This window comes from Pinus tabuliformis, chromosome 2_1 (genome assembly GCF_031772625.1).
Source record: "Pinus tabuliformis cultivar Carrire ecotype Pingquan chromosome 2_1, CPIR1, whole genome shotgun sequence".
NCBI lineage: Eukaryota > Viridiplantae > Streptophyta > Pinopsida > Pinales > Pinaceae > Pinus > Pinus tabuliformis.
Genome location: NC_142299.1, coordinates 326,341,104 through 326,362,895, shown reverse-complemented (window position 1 = coordinate 326,362,895; position 21,792 = coordinate 326,341,104). Strand labels below are relative to the sequence as shown.

Genomic DNA, 21,792 nt, shown 5'->3' with positions numbered 1-21,792 from the left:
TGCACAAAGATAACTAGTACTAATTTGATTCAAAGAATGTACAAAGGTATCCATTAGATCACCTTGCAAAGATCAATAATGACGACAGTGTAATAAATGATTTTGAAAGGCGGTCGAGGAAGCAAAAAAATCTGCAAATAAAAAACCATAGTAAGTCTTCATTAGTTTTTCAATGGAATGAGGAAAACAGCACTGGTACACTCTTTGAATTTCAAATGCCAGTGTTAGAGACATAAAACACAGTTATATCATTAAAATAATGCACCTAAAAATTTAAAATTCTGTTATTTAAATGATTGGCCATGTCAACCTTTAACAAAAGTGCATATTACCTCTTAGTTGATATGCAATAATTCCATATACCATCATGTAAAGGTTAATTTTTCAATACCAGGTCTGATTTAATATTCCCGGCAATTTATTTTATACCCAGAAACTAAATTCTCCCCAATAAATAATTTTTTCTGAAAACTGTGAATAAAAAATACACTGTCATTTAACTTAAATAATGTGCGGTAGAAAATTTAATAGAAAATCAGTCACAAAACATAGTAGAAATTGCCCAACAAATTCTCCTCTACTTTTATATTTCTCAGGAAATTAGGACTTCCCTAATAGGAAAATGACCCTCAGAGAATGTACAGAAAATACAGCACAATAGAACGTTGATTTTTTGCTCCCCTGGAAATAACTTCGCATTCCCTGTAAGTTCGACCTCCTCTTCCTCAACCTGTATGGCCCCTTGTGAACCTAGCTGGAAAAACTCAGCTCCTCAAAAAATTTCGCCTCTCACTCCACAAACTCAGCAACTCTGCATTCTTCTCTAGAAATTTCCTTGTTGCACGCCCTCTTTTCTCTCCAGTCTTGATTTTCTCACTCCCTTGAGAAAATGGCTCTTCCAAGCATTTCTTGTGTCTTCACTTCTCACTTACGCTTCTTTTATATTTTCATTAAGCCAAATCCCTAGCCCTATTCTACTAAGTGATGAGTGGCTAAGGTTGGACACTAAGCCTCGCTTGAGATTAATGGTAGAGATTGGATCTAATTCACTAAAATGAATTAAATTCATTTTTCATTAGAAACCTTAGCTTAATAGCCAATATTTATTAATTAATTAATTAATGTGTCTTTCCTAAGTTAAACTTGGGAAAGAAATCATAAGAGTCACTTGCTTAACATAAGCAAGTACCTTCAAGAGGAATGTCGGATGGTGATAGGTGCCTGACCAGTGCATATCGCATATCATCATATATTGATCATTGTAGGACTGTTGGCTGGCTGACTATTTAAAGGAGAACTTTTTCTCCTATGAGGTGTTATGAATAAAATATATATAAAAAATAATATACAGATAAATAATAATGATAATTGTAATAATGATTAATTAATTAGTGATTAGTATAGAAGAGGCATGTCTCTAAGGGCATGACCATTTGTGAAGAGGTACCTGCCTAGGCATATAAGCATGCCCTCACCCTCAATTGCAATCATCTCACTTGTATTCAAATATTCTTATATAATATATTATCTGTTCCATGATGGACATTTCTATACTGGGTATTCTGAGTATTCCACTGCGTATACGAACTTACTTTGTTACATTGGTATCAAAGCATTCAACTGAGTATATGAACTTTGTTCATTACATTGGTATCAGAGCATTCCTCTAAGTATACGAGCTTTGTTCATTACATTGGTATCAGAGCATTCCTCTGAGTATACGAACTTTGTTCATTACATGGGGTTACAAATTTTTCTCCTATAAGTGCCCTATGTATGGGGCATCAACGAAGATCTTGTTCACCGCCACACTAGATATTCGTGGCACCAAGTGGAAGAAGAATTGCACACCTTTGCGTTGCTTGGCTCACTTGTTGAATCCAAAGTACTACAACGATCAATGGCTCAATGGTTGGCCTTCCCAAAAATTCCCTCCTCACATGGACATAGGGATTTCACAAGGAAGGGAAGGAAGCAATTAGAAACATATATCGGGACAAAGAATCCCTTGATGAGGTGGAGGGCCTTGTAGATTTTTTCACTAGTACTAGACAAAGGCTATGATGTGTTCAAAGTTCAAACATAGAGAGGGATTGAGAAGCCCTATGCTTGGTGGGGAACTCACAAGGAAACATTCACTATTTTATGGTTGTTGGACATGAGGCTCCTCTCTTAGGTCACTTCATCCTCTTGTTGCGAGAAGAATTGGGGCATAAATGGGAATTTGCAAACTTTGAAGGAAAGCAAGCTAGCACAATCTAGAGCAAGGACAATGGTGTATGTGCACTCCAACCTCCATCATATATATAAGACGAGGGATTATTGGTTGAACGGGAAGACAAAGATGTGTGATGTATTGATGATATGTGTTTGGACAATAGTGTTGAGTTGGAATTAGCCAACTTGGATCTTAATCAACCAGTTCTAAATCTTGTCACCTTTGTTGACTGTCATCATCTATACTAGTAGATAGAAATCATGAATTGGACATAGAGGTAGAGGATGGAGAAGAGAGGTACAATGGTGGTTATCTTGATGACTCTAACATGAAGGTAAACAATTATGAACTATAAGATTCTTCCAACTATGGTTCTTGTATCTAGATTCTACCCTATTTTGTATTTGCTATTGGCATTCCTACCCAGCATATCAATGTCTATGTAATATATTTTGCTATGGCTGAAATAAAAAAATGCAAGGAGAAAACTACATTTTATAGCTGCACTTTCATGTGACATTGGTGGTCTGCTATATCTCCCAATTTAAACAAGCTCAAACAGAAACACTAGACGACAGCAAAGAGACTACTAGGATATGTAAAAGGCACATTCGGATTTAACATTCTATATGGCAAATGAAAGGAGCCTCAGTTTTATGCCTAGGGAGTCTGAGATTGGGCAAGATTCATGAATGACAGAAAGCCTACCACAGGTTATGTGTTCATTTTTGACACGGGTAGTTTCTTGTATCAGCAAGAATCAACATGCAGTTTCATTTGTTGGACATTAATAAAATTATCTTATCTTATCTTATCTTAAAGCAAATGTAGAAATGGCATGTGAACTAGTTTTCCTTGGAAGAATGCTTGCAGTTTTGCAAGTCAATCAGGATAAGCCAATGGTACCATTTTGTGATAACAAAGGTGTTCTCACAGTAGCAAAGAATCTCATCATCCATTAGGGACGCAACATATTGATTCTTATTGGTATTTAATTCAACTTGTAGAAGATGGATAAATAGAGTTGAAATAATGTCCAGCTTAGGACGACGATGCCGATTTTCTCACCAAGTCCCACTTGACCTACAGAAATTGGTACAACTTGGAGAAAAACTTGGTGTAGTTTCTAAAATGACCATTAAGGGAAGATGTTCGAGTTATTTAGTTCACTATGGTCACTTTGACTCGAGACAAAGGAATATTAATAGAGTCAATATACTCATGCATTCAAAATACTAAACCACAATGTGTGTGCTAGCATGGGGATGTCATTCATAACACCTGGGATACTTGGCTGCATGGGGGCAAAGATGCATAATATTATATCTAAAAAATAAATGAGAAGCTCAAAGCCTAAAACATATATTATCATTTACCAAAATAACTAAATTCATAAGATCCCAATTTCATCACTATCAAGAGAAGAAATACTATATTATATATGATATTAATAATTATCAATTAGGCTTATGTACCGAAATCCTAAAATACACATAATCAGTAAAGCATTTGGAAAACCAAAAGATATGACATCATGATTCAAAAAATGTGATGCCAAATGTATCCACCTTGACCTTCCACCAATGTCTTTCAGCCTCTTTGAATCCGTAGTTGTTGTCCAGTCCCTTCTTCAACATGAAACTGATCAGGAACCAATTTTTGCTTCATTGTTTGAGTGCTTAACTCCAACCCAACCTTGTAAACCTTCATTATATCATTTTAGCACCAAGTGCCAAGTGCCAAAAGTACTAGACTAGCGTTATCCCGAGACATTATACTATCGTACACTAGTCCAAAAACCATGTGAAACACCAAGCTTTTGAAACCACTAGCACCCAGGCGCTAAACATAATGGAGTGTGCAGGACCATGCAGAGTACCCAAGCGCTACCATATCAACATATCGGTGTTACGAGGGATTTCTTTTCTAAACCTATGCTTCGTTATATTGACATTATAACCACAAGAGGGTAAAACCCTAGACATATCTCTGGTCAACTATATATCATACAAGACTTTTAATAGAATTCCGATATGGTACTGAAAGCTAGGCTTATTTCGGGGTACTAGCTTTTCAAAAAATTGCACAAAAGTCTAATATGCAATTGTTCTAAGAAGATTAATGACAATGACTTTTTTGATATGTTGTTCCCAAGGTTTCGTTAGTTGACAGCAATGAAAATCATGCATTGGCTATTGCCCAAAAAACTATTACAAAGGAAAAAGTCACCAAACCACCGAGATTGAGGCAGAATTGTGCACTCGAACCATGTTATCAGAAGACCAAGCTCCTATAAATGGGGTAGCAAATGACGATCGAAAGTCTGTCCAAGTATTCCATCAATTGATGGTTGTTGCATGGTATATCAAAAATTCACTCGAATGCAATACAAAGCAAAATGGGGTGCAACATATAGAGGCCAAGGTGAAACCCTAACATAGGATGATTAGGCTCTAATAGACTAGCAGCAACTGTCGGTAATATCTTCAATACAGTACTCCATTAGTAAATAGAAACTCCACTAAATCTCGAGAAAAACACGAATTTATATGTTATAGGGTTTTCCCAATGTGAAGAACTCAAAGGACTTTGCTTACCAATGGATGGTTTCCGTGTAAAACCCAAATTTGGATTGCATGATATATGTTATTCTAATAGGAAAATAAAACCAAAAACTAGACTCTAAAGCTAGAACCTCGAATGGTTAACACTATCGCTAACACAGTTTTTGTTGGGAATGAAAGGCCTCAATCCTTGGGGCAAAGCAGTTAATTAGTAGAGAAATATGAATCCAAAGTCACATAAGAGAATTCAATTACTCAATGAAATTCATATGAATGAAAGCACACAAGTTTCCCTTCAACAAGACAATACAACCAGACACTGTCATTTATGCATTAATATAGAGGATAAAGGTCCACGCCCCCCCCCCCAAGGTGGAGAGTATGCTCCCCACATTTCCAACTCTCGAGGCGAGGGGACACCAGGGGAAACGTTTCGCCATGACCCTCTTTCGGGGAAGCTTAGGGAGATGCAAGGGGAAACATTTCCCAAATGTGGGGGGTGGGTTTCCCTAACAGGGGCACTCGTGGGTGTCCTCCATGAGTGGGGAATTCTGATATTCAACTCTATGGCCTGTTACCCACCAAAATGGGTAACCCCATAGGAGAAAACTTTTCTCTTATTCTAGATAGCCAATCAATCAGCCATGCAGCAAGCCAGTCCTAGCAGCCACCACTAGCTAATGATATGGCATATATCTTTGCCACTTGAATCAACCATTTTCTTCTCACCCATCTGGCATCAGCACATGGACGAAGGTGGGCCTCCACTCAAAAGGTACTTTGTTCATTTTGCAATCAGGTGCTTTTACTTGTTAGTTTTTGGGCATTCAAAATGGATTATGGGGTGAACTGGAAGAATGATGGGCTTTGACAGTGATCATGTTCTCTCACCGTAAATGGGAGCTTAACCTTTGATCCTAGTTCACTAGGACCTCCCTTAATTGTTGAATGAGTAAGGAAGGGCACTACTTGGGAAGCCTTGATTGAGATAATGTATTTCCATCTACCCCTATGTCATACTTAACACTCTCCATCTCACATTATAAGCCCTTATTTCACCTCCATTCTTCGAGTTCAACCTGTCATGAGTTCGTTGGGATTTGGCACCCATATGTCCATATCCCTTGGTAGAGCCTGGATACACTACCCCAAGAGGTCAATGCAGCTAAAAGAAATAGAAAGAGCATATCATGGCCACAATAAAATATTATATTGCAAAAGATGGTTGATGACATAAAGATTAGCACATGGGAAAAAGCTTAGCATGGGCTCTACCTCACTCTTATGGCCATCACCTAGTTCCTAAGCACATGTTGCTCCATTACATCAAAGGAAGGAACCATTGCATGCCTCAACCCCAATGAGCAATGAACTAACTCATCATTAAGGGGTAATACAACTGCTATATTATTCAAAGCAAGCTCTAACCCTTGAGCTATGAGGAGCAATACAAAGAAAGTTCAAGACTAAATAAAAGATGCACAAGAGTGGAAAAACAAATGTTGAGATGGTAACTCATGCATCCATGAATGCTCCCTCCTCACATCTATACACGCAGGATGTGGACGCTCCCATAAGCCAGTCCCTTTGACCATGACACTTGGGCATGAAGTCTTATCCCCTCTGTAATCATCATAAATATTTACTAAGATCTACCGTTTGGAGGGTGGACTAAGAAAATGTTACTTCCCCTTAGGGGCCAGAAACACCTAATAGGATTGACCTTTGGCCACTCCTACCTAGGTAGAAAACAACATTACGAGTTCAGGGTCCTAATTTTGGAAGGGAATCCTCATTTGAAGTATTAAATAACCCTTGACATTCAATTTTAGTTCACTTAGACGCAATAATGATCTAGGTCCCTCATCACTGGTTGCTTTCACTAGAATATGTGTTGTGATTGTCAAGTGGTTCAACATCTCATGTCCTAGGCACTTTCTCCACATGTACCTAGGCCATTAGAGAAGTATATTTGCACAAACAAGTGAAGCATTGAGACTTTTGAGCCTCCTAGCCGCAACATTGACACATCTTCTAAGGCACCTCCTGCACCCAGGATGCACCGCTTTTGATGATTCTTCAGGACAACACACCTAGACCCAACATGCCACCAAGTTGGCCTAGACACCAATTGATGCATGATAGTTGATTAAGGGCCCAGATGAGGATGGTCTCACCTTAAGAGACTACGGAGGGCTAGTTGCACCTAAGAATCCCTCAACATTGTAGCAGAGGAGACCACTTTGAGCAGTTGGAGACCCATGGAGAGCACTTTGTGGTACCCCAGCTACATATTTGGCCCCATGTTAGAAATCCACACACCCTCGGTCTAGATTGTCTTAACTAGAATCATAAACACACTAGCAGTTCCTAACTTTAAAATGACTTGCACAGTGGAAATATAACAACGATGAGATCAATATAGTACACAAGAATTTATGGCTCAAAACCTATTTCTTATTAGTCCTTCAGTAAGGAAACTTTATGGTTCTTCTACCAAGGATCATGACCCTTTACAATCCTAGTAAAATACCCAAAATCAAGTCTATCCTTTGACCAATACAACCTAGGGCAGAGGCCTAGTCCATTAGGCTCTCATATGCCCAAAAGAAATTTACAACAATTAATTCATTTGTTGCACATACCTAGGCAAATCCCTTTATAACACTGTCCTCCTTGGTTGTTGTTGCCCTTTGCAACTTATGCCATTGTCCTTCTTGGTTGCTTACTTATGTCCACTTTAGGAGCCCTAAATAGCCACCAATCCCTACAAGGTTGTGGCCTTTCTTGACTACCTGCAACCCCTATGGCCCTCTTGCAGTTGTCTGCGGCGTTGTTGTGGCTACTTGTGGCCTACCTGCAGCCTGTCCTATTAGTTGTGGCTAGTACTTCTCTCATCCCTGTTCCATAGATTAGACCTCGCTACCTCAAATGCTTTAGCTCCTTGCTAGCTGACAGACTGTGATTCTTCCTTGGTTCTCCACGGGTGATATTCTTCACACTTAAAATCTCTAGCCTATCCTTTGGGTGGTATATATGCTTGTCCAAGGGGTGTAAATGTTATAGGATATTCTGACACATAGGAAATAGTTAAGTATATCTTGGTCTAGTGTATAGTTAGGTAAAATTTGTTTCTTTAGTATGTATTTTTTGTAACTTACAATCCGACGGTCACGATATGTTCTAGACATGAAGTGATCTGATAGTTCATTCTCTCCTCGATATTACCGACCAGTGTTGCATGAAGCGCCCCCCCCCCCCCCCCGGTTCCAAGCCCCGAAGCGCGTCCCGTACGGAAGCGCCTAGGAAGCTTCGTCGGAAGCGTCGCTTTGGCTTTTTTAGCCTCTTCCTGGAATTTCTGAAGCGCTGGACAGAAGCGCCGCTTCCATGCCTCTGAAGTGTGCTTCATACGACGCTTCGGAGGAGGAAGCGCACGCTTCCGTACGCTTCGAGCAAGCAGGCCGTGCGCAAGGGAAAAAGACACTTTTTTTTTATTTATTTTTTTAAGTTATGTTAACTTAGCACTAAGGGGGTGGGTTAGGGTGAGGTTAGAGTGAGGTTAAGGTGAGGAATGAAAAGAATAAAGCCCCCATTCATTCCTCATTTTCTCACTTTATGAGAGTTGGAGAAGAGAAGAGAGGAGAGGAGAAGAGAAGAGAGGAAAGGAGAGGAGAAGAGAGGAGAGCTTGGAGGAGTGAAGAAGGAGTGAAGAAGGAGGAGGAGCTTGGAGCAACAACTCGGAGGACTTCATCTACAAGAGCTAAAGAGGTAAGTTCAAACCCCAAACTCCCTTATTTTTTGACAATTTTTTTGTATTTTTCTCCTCCCTCTCCTACTCTTTCCCATTGTTTCTACTTGCTCCTTTATTTATAGGTTGTCCACCACCTATATCCATATTCCAAGATGGTGTTCTTTTGGCTTCTATGTATCATTCCACTCTTGGTTTTAATGATGGCAAAGGTGAATAGGAATAGAAGGGAAGAAACAAAAGAGGACAGTGATGATGGTCCCAATATGAGTGACCCAATGTATGATGAGGAGGATGGGTTTGAAGAGGAAGGGGATGAACCTGAAGGGGACACTGAAACACAAGATGGGAAAGCTACATCAACACCCTTGTGGAACTATGTGACCTAACTTGATGGGGAAAAGGGTGGTGGATCTTACAAATTTGTGTGCCCTCATGGTTGTCATGGAGGAAAACCATATTGTGGTTCATATACCCGTTTGAGGAGGCATCTTTGTGGGGTGCTGCATAGTGATGAAAAAAAGGGTCCTGTGGGGGTACAAATTTGCCCAAACATTTCAACTGAAGAAAGAAGAAAATACATCCAAATAGAGATGGTTGCACAACAAAAAAACAAGAAACAAAAAACTCATTCTGAATCAAGTGCAACCTCTAAATTTGGTAGTTGCTCATGTCCTCATGGTACTTCTGCAAGCTCTGGAGGTAGAAGAACAATAGGGGATTTCCTTAATGTTGCTGGGAGGGATGATGTGGATGGAAAGATAGTCCATTTTCTTTGTGCTTGTGGTGTACCATTCAATGTGCTTCACTCTCCCTATTGGCATGAAATGGTAAAGGCCATCAATGAAGCCCCAAAAGGATACAAGGCCCCCAACTATGAGAAAGCTAGAACAATGTTATTAGAAAGAGAAAAAGCTAAGGTTCAAAGAGCTTTGACACGTTTTACAAATGAGTGGGTAGATTCTGGGGTATCCATTGTATCAGATGGGTGGACAAATATTAGAAACCAACATTTGATAAATGTTCTTGGTGTTTCTTCTAGTGGTGCAGTATTTATTGCATGTCATGACTCCTCCTCCATCATTGCATCTGCACAAAACATTGCAGATCTCCTATTGAAATCAATCAAAGATGTTGGTCCGAATAATGTGGTTCAAGTGATTCAGATAATGCAGCAAATTGTAAGGCAACAGGAAAAATTATTGAGCGTACTCATCCACACATCTTTTGGTATGGGTGCCTGGTTCACACATTGAACCTTTTGATGCATGATATTGTGAAACCCAAAGAATGTGGGTGGATTGTTGAGGTTTACAGGAGACGGAAGCAGCTCATTAAATTCATCATAGGGCATACAAGGGTAAACTACTTCTATGGCACTTACTCCAAGTTGCAGTTGCTTAAAATTGCAAAGACAAGATTTGCTAGTTATTACCTCACCTTTAGGTGGCTAGTGAAGGTGAGACAAGCTTTAACTAATCTGGTGTGTGTTGACTCATGGGATGAAATTAACACTGACAGAGATGGTGCTAATGCAGTCAAGGACACTGTTCTTGACAGTTACTTTTTGGGACAGGTTAAATATGTTTTGCAATTCACCAAACCAATTTATTACATGATCAAGTTTGCAAATTCAGATCGACCAGTAATTGGGGAGGTGTATGAGCAAATGGATAGCATGTTGGGGCAGATTAAAGACATTGTTGAGCCTAGATATACCACCTTGTACAATTATATTCGTGTAGAGGTGGAAAACCGATGGGAAATGCTAAATGTTCCATTGCATGCATTAGCATATGTTCTGACACCTAAATACTATCATCCATCATGGCTTTCAACACCAGCACCTGGGGGGGGAAGCAAGAGAAAACCACACCAAGATCAAGAGGTTCACAAAAAATATATGGCTGCATTGAGTAAATTAATCCCTGATGAGGAGGAGGTTGCATCGGTATGGAGACAGGTGAGCAACTATATGCTCAACACTAGTCCATTTGGGAGCATGTATGCAATTAAAGATCGAGAGACTTTTTCTGCTCTTGAGTGGTGGAACATGCATGGAGGGGGTACTCCACTTCTACAGAGTTTGGCATTGCGGGTGCTATCACAGGTGGTAAACACTTCTTCTGCAGAGAGGTGTTGGAGCTCTTATTCTTTCATCCACAGTGTTAAAAGGAATAGGTTGAATTTAGATCGGGCAAAGAGCTTGGTTTATGTTCATTACAACTTGCGATTGTTGTCCCATTACTGTGAAGATGCAAAGTCTAATAAAGACTTGTTGATTTGGAACAAGAATCCAGAGGAGTCCAATTTGGAGGATGGAGTGTTGCAATTAAAGCAATTAGAGGATGCTCTTATCCAGGTATGTCCATTGTGGTATGAATTTTCCAATTTTCCCTTATAAAGCATTTATCTAATTCATGTTTTTAATTTTTTTGTTAACTAGTGTTTTTTTTTTTGCATGAATTTTTTGAGCAATTCCAGGACGATGATGACCGTGTTGATATGCCACCCCCACCCCCATCTGGTCCCTTGGTTCCTAGGTTCCATGGTTCAACACCAACAACAGGGGGTTCTTCTTCATCAGTTTCAATGCCATGACTTCCACAGGCACCATCTTCTTCATTGCCACCACGTGGAGGCCCGCCACCACGTTCTATTCGTGGTGGAAGGAGGAGAGATTAGTAGATATATTCACAATCTACTACTTTTTGTCATAGATTACTCATTAGACTTGTAAACTTGTGAATTTGAATTTTGAACCTTTTTGGCTTAGCGGTGACCAAGTGACATATTTTGTAAACGTTATTATTTGAATTTTGGACTTGACAAATGTTGACAGTTGCTCACTTGCTAGATAAATCATAATATGCTCTATGTTTTATGTTTTATAATATGCTTAAATGTTTTATGTTTTATAATATGCTTAAAAACTTGATGTATGTTTGTAATAGCTAGAATATAGATGATTGTTGTACATACTAGTAACTACAATGGAATCATGGATGCCATATCTATCTTGATTTATGCAAAAATATGCATGTTTTCATGTCTTCTACAATTAATTTGGTATTTAGGATGTTTGTTTTGAGTATAAATGCAAAAAAATATAAATATATATATAGCAGACGCTTCCGCGGACGCTTCGCTTCCTAAATTTTTGGAAAATGACGCTTTGGCGTCCCCGCTTCCAAAAAACGCTCCCGCTTCGTGCAACATTGTTACCGACACTTGATCTGTGGCTTAACACCCGATTGGTCCATGATCTCTATTTAAAAAGCATGGAGGGTCATTTGTAAGGGGATCGTTCATGAGAGAAGCTTATGCAAATTTTCTTTCTTTTATATTAATAAATTGTCTGAAGTGGTTGCGTTGGCTCAGGCTGTGGATTGTTTCCCTCTTTAAGGGTTTTAACCACGTCAAGAATACTAGTGTACTGATATGTGATCTGTTTGTGAGCAATGTCCTTTGGTGCTCTATCTGAGGAACTTACCCTGTAAATTCCTACATGGTATCGTAGCTATTTGAGGGCCGCATCCATTGGTGATCCAAATCCGAAGCCGATACAACTGCATCCGACTATCGTTTCCTAGATCTACTATTTCTTACTGCTTTCGGGCCGAGAGGACTGCTCTATTGTGTTAGGAGCATTTGTTCCAGTGAGGAACACCTTTTGTTTCACGCGAAAAGGTTTCTGGTAGCCCTAGCTACGTTATTTTTAAGATCTAAAGGTATACAGTCTTTATTTGCAGTTTTAGTTATTTATCTTTCTGTTTATTTCAGTTTATTTATCTCTCTATTTTTTATTACCAGATCCATGCCTTTCATTTCTACATGTGCTCTTTGCCCCGCGACTCTGTGTGATTTGGGCAAATCGAAACAGAAAGGGAGAATTTTTCTCATGTGTATGCTCTTTTCCACCTTGCCTTAGTGTGATCTCGGAAAATCAGAAACATCGAGGAAAATATTTAGTTTCCGGCAAAATCTAACTTCAAGCCGTAAGGTTTGGTTTTTTTTTGCATGTCAGTTTTGGGTTGTGTGATTTTTTGTTTTGTATACAAAATGGCTTTCTCAAGTAAGCACACACTCCGAAGCTTCAATGACTTGAAAAAAAAAAAATCACCCCTTCCTCTTTTCCAAAAATTACTAACCTTTTAAACTAGCTCATTTGGTCCAAAGTTACTTTATGAGAATAGAGGTCTTGAGTTCAAGTCTTTCTTTTTCTTGAGTTACTTTTTTAAAAAGCACATGTAACTTATGTTTTAAAATTACTTTATGTAAAACTGTTCTCACCCATTATAAAAAAGTGAGTCGCTTATAATTCTAAAGTCCCTTTATCTTTTATTTAAGTTACAATTTAGTAGGTAGCTCATAAAGTACCATTGTAAAAGTGATTTTCACTTATTTATAAAAGTGGATCACATAAAAAAAAAATTAAAAGTGTGCTAATGAGATTAAGTTTGGAGGGGGGATTTTTCTTCTAAATATAACATTATCATTCACGTACTTCGTCGGCATCTTCAACAACTTTTCTTCAAAAAGCCATAACTTCTTCATCTGGAAGCCATTTTTCTTAATCGGCCTAATTTTTCGAGATTTTTCCATTGGAACACTTAGTTTCAACATCTACAGCTTCAGTTTCTCTTAAAATGAAAAGTCCATGCCAAGTTATTTTTTACAGCACCAACTACTTCCAATGGTTGTCCTACATGGAGGATTTACTTAGAAGTAAAGCTCTTTATAGAATAGCCTCAGGCCAAGAGTCAACCTAAAGATAAAGATAAGCAAGCCAAATGGGAAAATAGGGAAGATCAAGCACGTGGGTTGATAGGGATGTTTCTTTTTCCAGACCTCAGATTCCATATCGCAGAACTTGATACCCATGATGAAGCAATGGAACAGCTCAATAAAGTTTTTGGAATTAAAAATGAAACTAGAGCCCATCAACTCAAAAATGAGTTGTTTACGTTAGACCCCGATAATTTTTCTTCCATTGAAGATTTTTTGTCCAAGTTCAAGACCCTTAGACTTCTCTTGGAAGGTGTTAAGTTTAAGAAAGAAGATGGTAGCCTTATCTATTCCATTCTTACTAAGTTGGGACCAGCCTACTCTATGTTTGTTTCCAGCTTCCATTCTACAAGAGAAGCCTTTATTTCTCAAGGACAAGACTATAAGTCCCCCTCTTTTGATGCCTTTTGTGATTCTTTAATAAGAGAACAACAAAAACTCTTACATCTTGGTCTTCTTAATATTGGAAACTATTCTAAGAAAGCCTTAGCAGCCCAACAGCATCCAAATTCAAAGAATCCTAAGAAGCAGCATCCTAAAAAGAATGGTCCTAAACCAAACAAAGGTCCTAAGCAATTTCAGTCTCAAAATGAAAAATCAAATCAACAAAATGATAAGGCAAATAAAAACAAAGGGAAGAAGACTGATAGTCATTGCAACTTTTGTAACCATGATGGCCACTTAAAATCCAAATGCTTTAAAAAGATGGAAGCCTTGGAAGCAGCGATGAAGAAGCATAACCTCCATTTGGAGCACTCTTCAACTTCAACTTCATCTTCAAGAATAGCACTTTCTGCATGTAGTTGTCAAGCATCTCGATCTGGTTACGCACTAAATGTATATTCTTCTTCTCATTCTCATGAGTGGCTCATTGATTCTGGAGCTTCTTATAACATGGCCAACAACAAAGCCATGTTTTCTTCTTTAAATGATTGTAATACCAAAAATATATATGTTGGTGATGATAGATATCTGTGTTGTAGTGACTGGAACTATTCATCTAGACAATAGTCAATTTAATGATGTATTATGTGTTCCTACCATATCCTGCAAACTTCAATCTGTATATCAGATAACCCATTCAGGTGAAGGTAAAACCGTTGAATTTTCACCTCATGATGTTGTGATTAAGGACCTAAGAGATCCTAGACAGATTCTAACTACTGGCATTGCTAATGATTCTACAAGGTTGTATAAGTTTAACAACTTTGGGTCATCAACTCTTCCCTCGGTATTTGTTGCTCATAATGATGAAGTGAGCAAACCTTGGCATGAGAAATTTGGTCACTTAAACTATTGCTCCCTTCAAAATCTATGTAAGGAAAATATGGTGACAAGTCTTCCTATGGCATCTTGCAAAGATGATACTTGTTCTGGATGTGTACTAGGAAAACAAAATCGGGATAGTTTTGAAAAACATGCCACTTGGCACCCTCAACCCCCTTACAGCTTTGCACAGTGATTTATGTGGTCCACTTCCAGTTGTTTCATTCTCTGGCTAGAAGTACTTCTTAACTTTTGGGTATACTTCTTAAAACTCAAGAGTGAAGTATTTAACATGTTCTTGGCCTTTAAAGCCTCTGTTGAGAAACAATCTGGACATCAAATTCTTAAGCTAAGATCTGATAATGGCAGAGAATATGTTAACAACAAATTCATCAACTTTTGCACTGAGCATGGAATTCAAATGCAACATATTGTTCCATATACTCCACAACAAAATGATGTAGCTGAAAGGAAGAATCACACCTTAAAGGAAATGGCTAATTGTATGCTTCAATCTAAAGGGCTTAGTCTTAATTTTTGGGCAGAAGCAATTAACTATGCAAATTACATAGTAAATCGCACTCCTACTTAGGTTTTAAAGAATATCACTTCAGAAGAAGCATGGAGCTTAATTAAACCAGATGTAAGTCACTTTCGTGTTTTTGAAAGTGAAGCACGGGCCCATATTCCCGATAAGAAACATAATCCTTAGAACCTAAGAGTGAAAAAAGTATTTTTGGTGGATATTTTGAAGATGTCAAAGGATATAGACTTCTTCCACCTAAATCCAAAAATGTTATCATTAGAAGAGATGTAAAGTTTGCTGAAAATATATTGGCCTACGAGCCTAGTTCGACAGATGTGCCACCTCTCTCTATCCCTTCTACTTCTGAAAATATTTCTTCTTCAGATGACGACAACAAGGATGACAATCCTCCCCCACCTTCTCAGGATCCTCCTTCAGCGCCTCAGCTTCCAAAATGGGTCCGTGCTACTCGGGATGTAGCAGGTGCTCTTGCAGGTGATCCTATAGATCAACGACATACACATTCTCAATTCGATAGAGCCTCTTCTTTACTGGCTCAAGCTTCAGTGAATTATGATCCTGCACCTTTGTAGAAGCTTTGGGCCATCCAGATTGGGACACAGCTATGAATGAAGAATATCGTTCATTATTAGCAAATGATACATGGGATCTTGTTCCTCTTCCAACGGGGTAGAAACTTGTTAGATGTGAATGGGTTTACAGAACCAAGTTTGGACTAGATGGAAAAGTTGATAAACATAAAGCTCGTCTTGTTGCTGAGGGTTTTTCACAAGTTGAAGGCATTAACTATACTGAAAGTCTGAAACCTTCTCCCCTGTTGCCAAAATGAACTATATCCACCTTGTTCTTTCCCTTGCTGCCTCTTCCAAATGGGAAGTCCATCAGATGGATGTTAAATCCACCTTCTTACATGGGGACTTTCATGAAGAAATGTATATGGAACAACCTCTTGGCTTTATACAAACAAATTCCATCCTTGTAAGTGTTGATTGGGGTAGCATCGGATGTGCTCTAGCCATGAAAATTGGTGGAGACGCTAAAGCACATCAGATCTCCAAGACTCGGAAATGGTTTGGGGAAATTCCACCCAGTTAGAGAGATATTAAAATAATCAATATTTTTAATGGAGTTCCAAAGTCTAAACTTAGGAAAATTAAAATATTAATGGGTATTAATATAAAGTTGGGTGAGAATATTCTAAAAGACATGGATCAAGCCAAATTTAATCTTAGTCATTGATTAGAGATTTAATCTCAGTCGTTGAAGACTCAACAGAAAAAGTATAAGAGGAGTCTTGAGGGTCAGTTGGAGATACACCAATATTGATCTGTCAGTTCGATTTTCTGGAGTGAGGTTTGCTGAGAAAAAGTGTACAAGTGATCTGAGTTGCAGCGAGGAGTAGTGAGTGCATAGCAGAGATAGTGTCGAAAGACCAACACGGAGGCAGAGGAGACTATGCAGAGCCATCAGGAGCCACGCAGAGGGCCAGAGTGATTGCGCAGAAGCTAGCAGGGCCTACGTGGGTGATGCAGAGGGCCAGAGAGCCAGCGTAGAGCAGCAGAAGGCTGACGCATGGGGCTTCTGAGTGACACAAAGGCCAAGAGGGCTGACGCAGAGCTTCAGAGAAGCATCAGAGAGATTTTTGTGTAGCAGACTTGCTGAATATCTACTTCCGAAGAGAGGTATTACTGCCAAACTGATTTCTCTGTTGGGTGAGCCAGTTTGGCACCCTATGTACTCAAGAAAGCTACTTAATAATAAAACCCCCAGATCTACTACACCAGTTTTCCGAAGTTGGGTTTTTCCAGGGATGCTTGTCCAAAAATAACGGTGTCCCTTGTGTGTTTGTTTGTTCTTTCAGTTGATGATCTGTAGATGGTTGAGACTGCATTTATGTTTATTTTCAGTATTTATATGGTTAAATAACTTGTTAAAGGAATAAACAAGTAAGTGAAATAAACCAGATAGTGCAAGAAGAATTCTAACGAGTTAAACTTAGAAATTTCAACATGGTATCAGAGTGTTGCAAATCACAAGAGCGCTGAAGGCACCAGCGGAAATCAGAAAATTTGCAACAGAAACAGTTGTCCCGAGTGACGCAGAGGGCTTGCGTCATCATTTCAAGATAGAGAGAGGGCCAGCGTAGAAGAAATTAGAGTTAGAAGAGGCTCATGAAGAGCCGCGTCTTCCTACTCAACCAGGTAGGAGTGACTCAGTTGGCCAGAGGAGCAATTCAGCCTTGCCGGGATTGCGTAGAGCTAAGAGGCTCAATTTCTTCAGCTGCTAAGGCCTAGGGAGCTGTCGGCAGATTGTGGATTGTGAAGTTGGTGGGGTGGTCTTGTTGTCGAAGCAGAAAAGTACGTAACAGGACAGAACCAAGGTAGAGGGAGTCACTACTTAGGCATATTTCTAGCTAAGAAACCCAGATCAATGTTGCAGGAGCAAAGGGGATCGAAGAGGAGCGGTTCGACAATTGGCAGGAGGATTTCCAGAGGGAAATCACGACTGAAAGGGAGTCGAGGAGAGGATTTCCAGGAGAGAAATAGAGACTTAGAGAGAGTCTAAGAAAGAACTTCCAGGAGGGAAATCGAGACTCAGCGGGAATCAAAGAGAAGAGCAGAGATGGCAATGAACGGACTGAGGGATTATGACAGGTTGGACGGAGCATCCAACTTTGTCATCTGGAAGAACAGGATCTTGTCTGTTTTGGATAGACATCGCATCAAGGCCTTCGCCTTGAGAACCGTGGCTATCACAGTCGACCCAGCTGATAACGAAAGGTATGAGGATGCAATGGCCAAGGCATAGTGCATAATCCTTGATGGGGTAAAGGATCATGTAGTTCAACATATTTCCGAGAAGAACATGGCAAAGGAGATGTGGGATACCTTGACGACATTTTATCAAGGCATTTACGTGCAGAGGAAGATGCTATTGGAGAATCAGTTGTGGTCATATTAGATGCAGAAAGGGGAGCAGGTAGATCTATACCTCAGCATGTTGCAGGAGATTCGGGACCAACTGACTTCCATAAGGGCCACACCGGATCAAGAGTTCATGGTGAGGACCGCCCTGAACGGAGTCTCCAAGGAGTGGGAGACATTCGTCCAAATCATTTCAGGTAGAGAAACTCTTCTAGGATGGGAAGAGATGTGGGTAGCTCTTCGCCAAGAAGAGATCAGACAGTTGACCAAGGTGGGAAGTAGCAGCAAAGGAGATCAGTTGGAGATACACCAGATTGATCAGTCAGTTCGATTTTCTAAAGCGGGATTTGCTGAGAGAAATTGAACAAGTGATCTGAGTTCCAGCGAGGGGCAGTGAATGCATAGCAGAGAGGCAGAGATAGTGCCAAAAGACCAGCACAGAGGTAGAGGAGGCTATGCAGAGCCAACAGGAGCCATGCAGAGGAACAGAGTGACTGCGCAGAGGCTAGCAGGGCCTGCATGGGTGACGCAGAGGGCCAAAGAGCCAGTGCAGAGCAGTAGAAGGCTGACGCAGAGGCCAGGAGGGCTGACACAGAGCTTGAGAGAAGCATCAAAGAGATTTTCATGGAGTAGACTTGCTGAATATCTACTTCCAAAGAGAGGTATTACTGCTAGATTGATTTCTCTGTTGGGTGAGTCAATTTGGCACCCTAGTTGTACTCAAGAAAGCTACTTAATAATAAAACCCTCAAATTTGTTGCACAGGTTTTCCCAAGTTGGGTTTTTCCGGGAACGATTGTCCAAAAATAACGTTATCCCTTGTGTGTTTGTCTATTCTCTCAATTGATGATCTGTAGATGGTTGAGACTGCATTTGTGCTTATTTTCAGTATTTATATGGTTAAATAACTTGTTAAAGGAATAAACAAGTAGGTGAAATAAACTAGATAGTGCAGGAACAAGTTCTAACGAGTTAAACTTAAAAATTTCAACAGTATGTCAGCTTTAGAAATCCCTTTATGGTCTCAAGCTAGCCCCTTGGGATTGGTATGCCAAAATGGATAGCTTTCTTTTAGATACTAACTTTTCTAAGTGTCATCCTGACAATACTGTCTACACCAAGAAAATGGGTAAGTCTCTTATCATTCTTGTTCTTTATGTTGATGGTGTTATCCTTACTAGTAGTGATCACAACCTTATAAACCATGTGAAGTCTAGCCTTAAAAAGCAGTTTGAAATGGCAAACTTCGGACACTTGCATTATTTTCTTGGTCTTCAAGTCTTGCAATGCAAGGAAGGTATTTCCGTTTCCCAGTGCAAGTATGCCTGTGATCTTCTACACCACTTTCACATGGAAGACTGTAAACCAGCCCCTTCTCCCTTTCAGTTTGGAGCCAAACTTTCAGTCACTTGTACTTCCCCTGAAGTTGATGCTACCTTATATCATCAACTTGTAGGAAAACTTTTGTATATGACCCATACCCTTCTTGAGCTTTCCTATGTTGTTGGCCTTATTGCTCGGTTTATGCAAAACCCACATGAAAGTCATTGGAAAGAAGCTAAAAGAATACTTCGGTATGTTTGAGGTAAAGTTTAGTTTGGGATTCATTACAGTGCAGAAGCACCTCCTCTATTGGTTGGTTTCACTGATTTCGATTGGGCTGGTGACCCTGATGATTGGAAGTCTACTACAGGTTATGTCTTCACTCTTGGTTCTGGACCTATTACATGGGCTTGCGAGAAACAAAGTATCATTTCTCTTTCTTCAGCAGAAGTAGAGTATCGTGGCATCGTAGAAGCTAGTAAGGAATCCCTGTGGCTTCGTCAGATCCTATCAAAGTTTGGCTTTCAGCAGCAGCATCTGACTACACTTTGGTGTGATAATCAAAGTGCCATTCAACTATGCAAAGATCCAGTCCAACATTAGCGCAACAAACACATTGAACTACACATGCACTTCATCAGAAAGCTCATTCATGACCATGTTCTTGAAGTACAATATAGTTCAACCAATGATCAAGTTGCAAACATCTTTACAAAGGCTCTCACAGAGAAGAAGTTTACTAAACTTTGGTTTAAGGTTGGAGTTCAGGAAGTTGTCACTAAGGGGGGATAGGCTCTAATGCCTCCTTCCTTCTCCTATTGTGTCATATTTGTACATCCTTCAATCCTATCCCAAGTTGTTCTTAAGGGGGGATGTTAGGATATTCCGACACATAGGAAATAGTTAAGTATAACTTGGTCTAGTGTATAATTAGGTAAAGTGTGTTTCTTTAGTATGTACTTTTTGTAACTTACAATTTGATGGTCACGATATGTTTTAGACATGAAATGATGCGACGGTTCATTCTCTCATCGGTATTACCAACACTTGATCTTCGGCTTAACACCCGATTGGTCCATGATCTCTATTTAAAGAGAATGGAGGGTCATTTGTAAGGGGGTTGTTCATGAGAGAAGCTTATATAAATTATCTTTCTTTTACATTAATAAATTGCCTGAAGTGGTCGCGTTGGCTTAGGCCGTGGACTCTTTCCCTCTTTAATTCTCCACGCTACCATCTGCAGCATACTTGATCTTGTAGATCCATCAAGAACTTGCAACTGACCTATCCTCAGGTCTCGGTACCACCTCCCAAACATCATCCGTCATGATAGAGCTATACTCTTCTACCATGGCATCTACCCATACTTGATGTTGTGCATCTTCCTAAAAGTTGAAAGGTTTTGCAACCTAAGCCACCAATGCTTGGTACCTATCAAGTTGTCTACGTTGTCTTTTGCTCGTCCTATGAGTTCCAATGAACTCCTCTGCATCTCTCAATGTTTGACGAACCTCTCTGCTGGCTCGACCACTAGTCATGGGAGGTTCTACTAGCTCCTCCTCATCCTGTCTATGCTGCTCCATCTGCTAAGAACTCCCCATATTTCTTGCACCTGAGGAAATATTGGTACTGGTCAAAGTACTTGATCCTTGTGATTGTCCTCTCGTCAGTCCCTCTGGCTTCCCCTGCGGTTGCCCCTATTGTTGGACTAAAGGAGCATTTGCTCATTGATTCTAATCACCTGCAGGCATCTCACAAAATCTCCTGAAAGCTCGGTCCTCCATGAACTTTACGTCTCACCTTACTACACTCTTCCTATTGCTGGGAATGTAGATTTTGTATGCCTATGAGGTTTCATTATACCCAATGAGGAACCCCTTCTTTACAATCTGATCCAATTTGGTCCTTTTATCATCTGGCATGTGGCAATAAGCAATGCTACCAAAAATTTTGAGGTGGCTAACTTTTGGCTTCTTCCCTGTGAAGACTCCTGGTGTTTTCTTCCCCAATGCTCTATGAGGAGTCCTATTCTAAAAATACACTACCGTGTTACATGCTTCTACCCATAGAAATCTAGGTAAATCCTGATCATATAACATAGCCTTTGCAGCTCCAACAATGGTTCTATTTTTCTGCTCCGCTACACCATTATGTTGTGGACTATATGGAGTTGTCCATTCTCTCTTGATGCCTTAGTTTGCGCAGAAATTTGTGAAGTCTTTATCAGTATATTCTCCACCATTAACTGAGCAAAGCACCTTGAACTTCTTCGCTGTCACATTCTCCACAAGAGCTTTAAACTCTCTAAAACGACCGAAGACCTCATCCTTGGTCTTCAAAAAGTAGATCCAGGTTTTCCTAGAAAGATCACCAATAAAGGTGACAAAGTATTCAGCATCGCTAGGGGGTGGGGG

General features: G+C 39.8%; 1 protein-coding gene across 2 annotated transcripts in view; it reads right to left on the bottom strand.

Moving 5' to 3' along the window:
* The window catches only part of ABH1 (ARM repeat superfamily protein), a 375,899-nt gene that overhangs the window by 60,268 nt on the left and 293,839 nt on the right, over positions 1-21,792 (bottom strand). For both annotated transcript variants that reach the window (XM_089402626.1, XM_089402625.1), the window contains one exon: positions 63-131. In XM_089402626.1, coding sequence (XP_089258752.1) covers positions 63-131 — 69 coding nt within the window. The remainder of the gene's footprint in view (positions 1-62; positions 132-21,792) is intronic.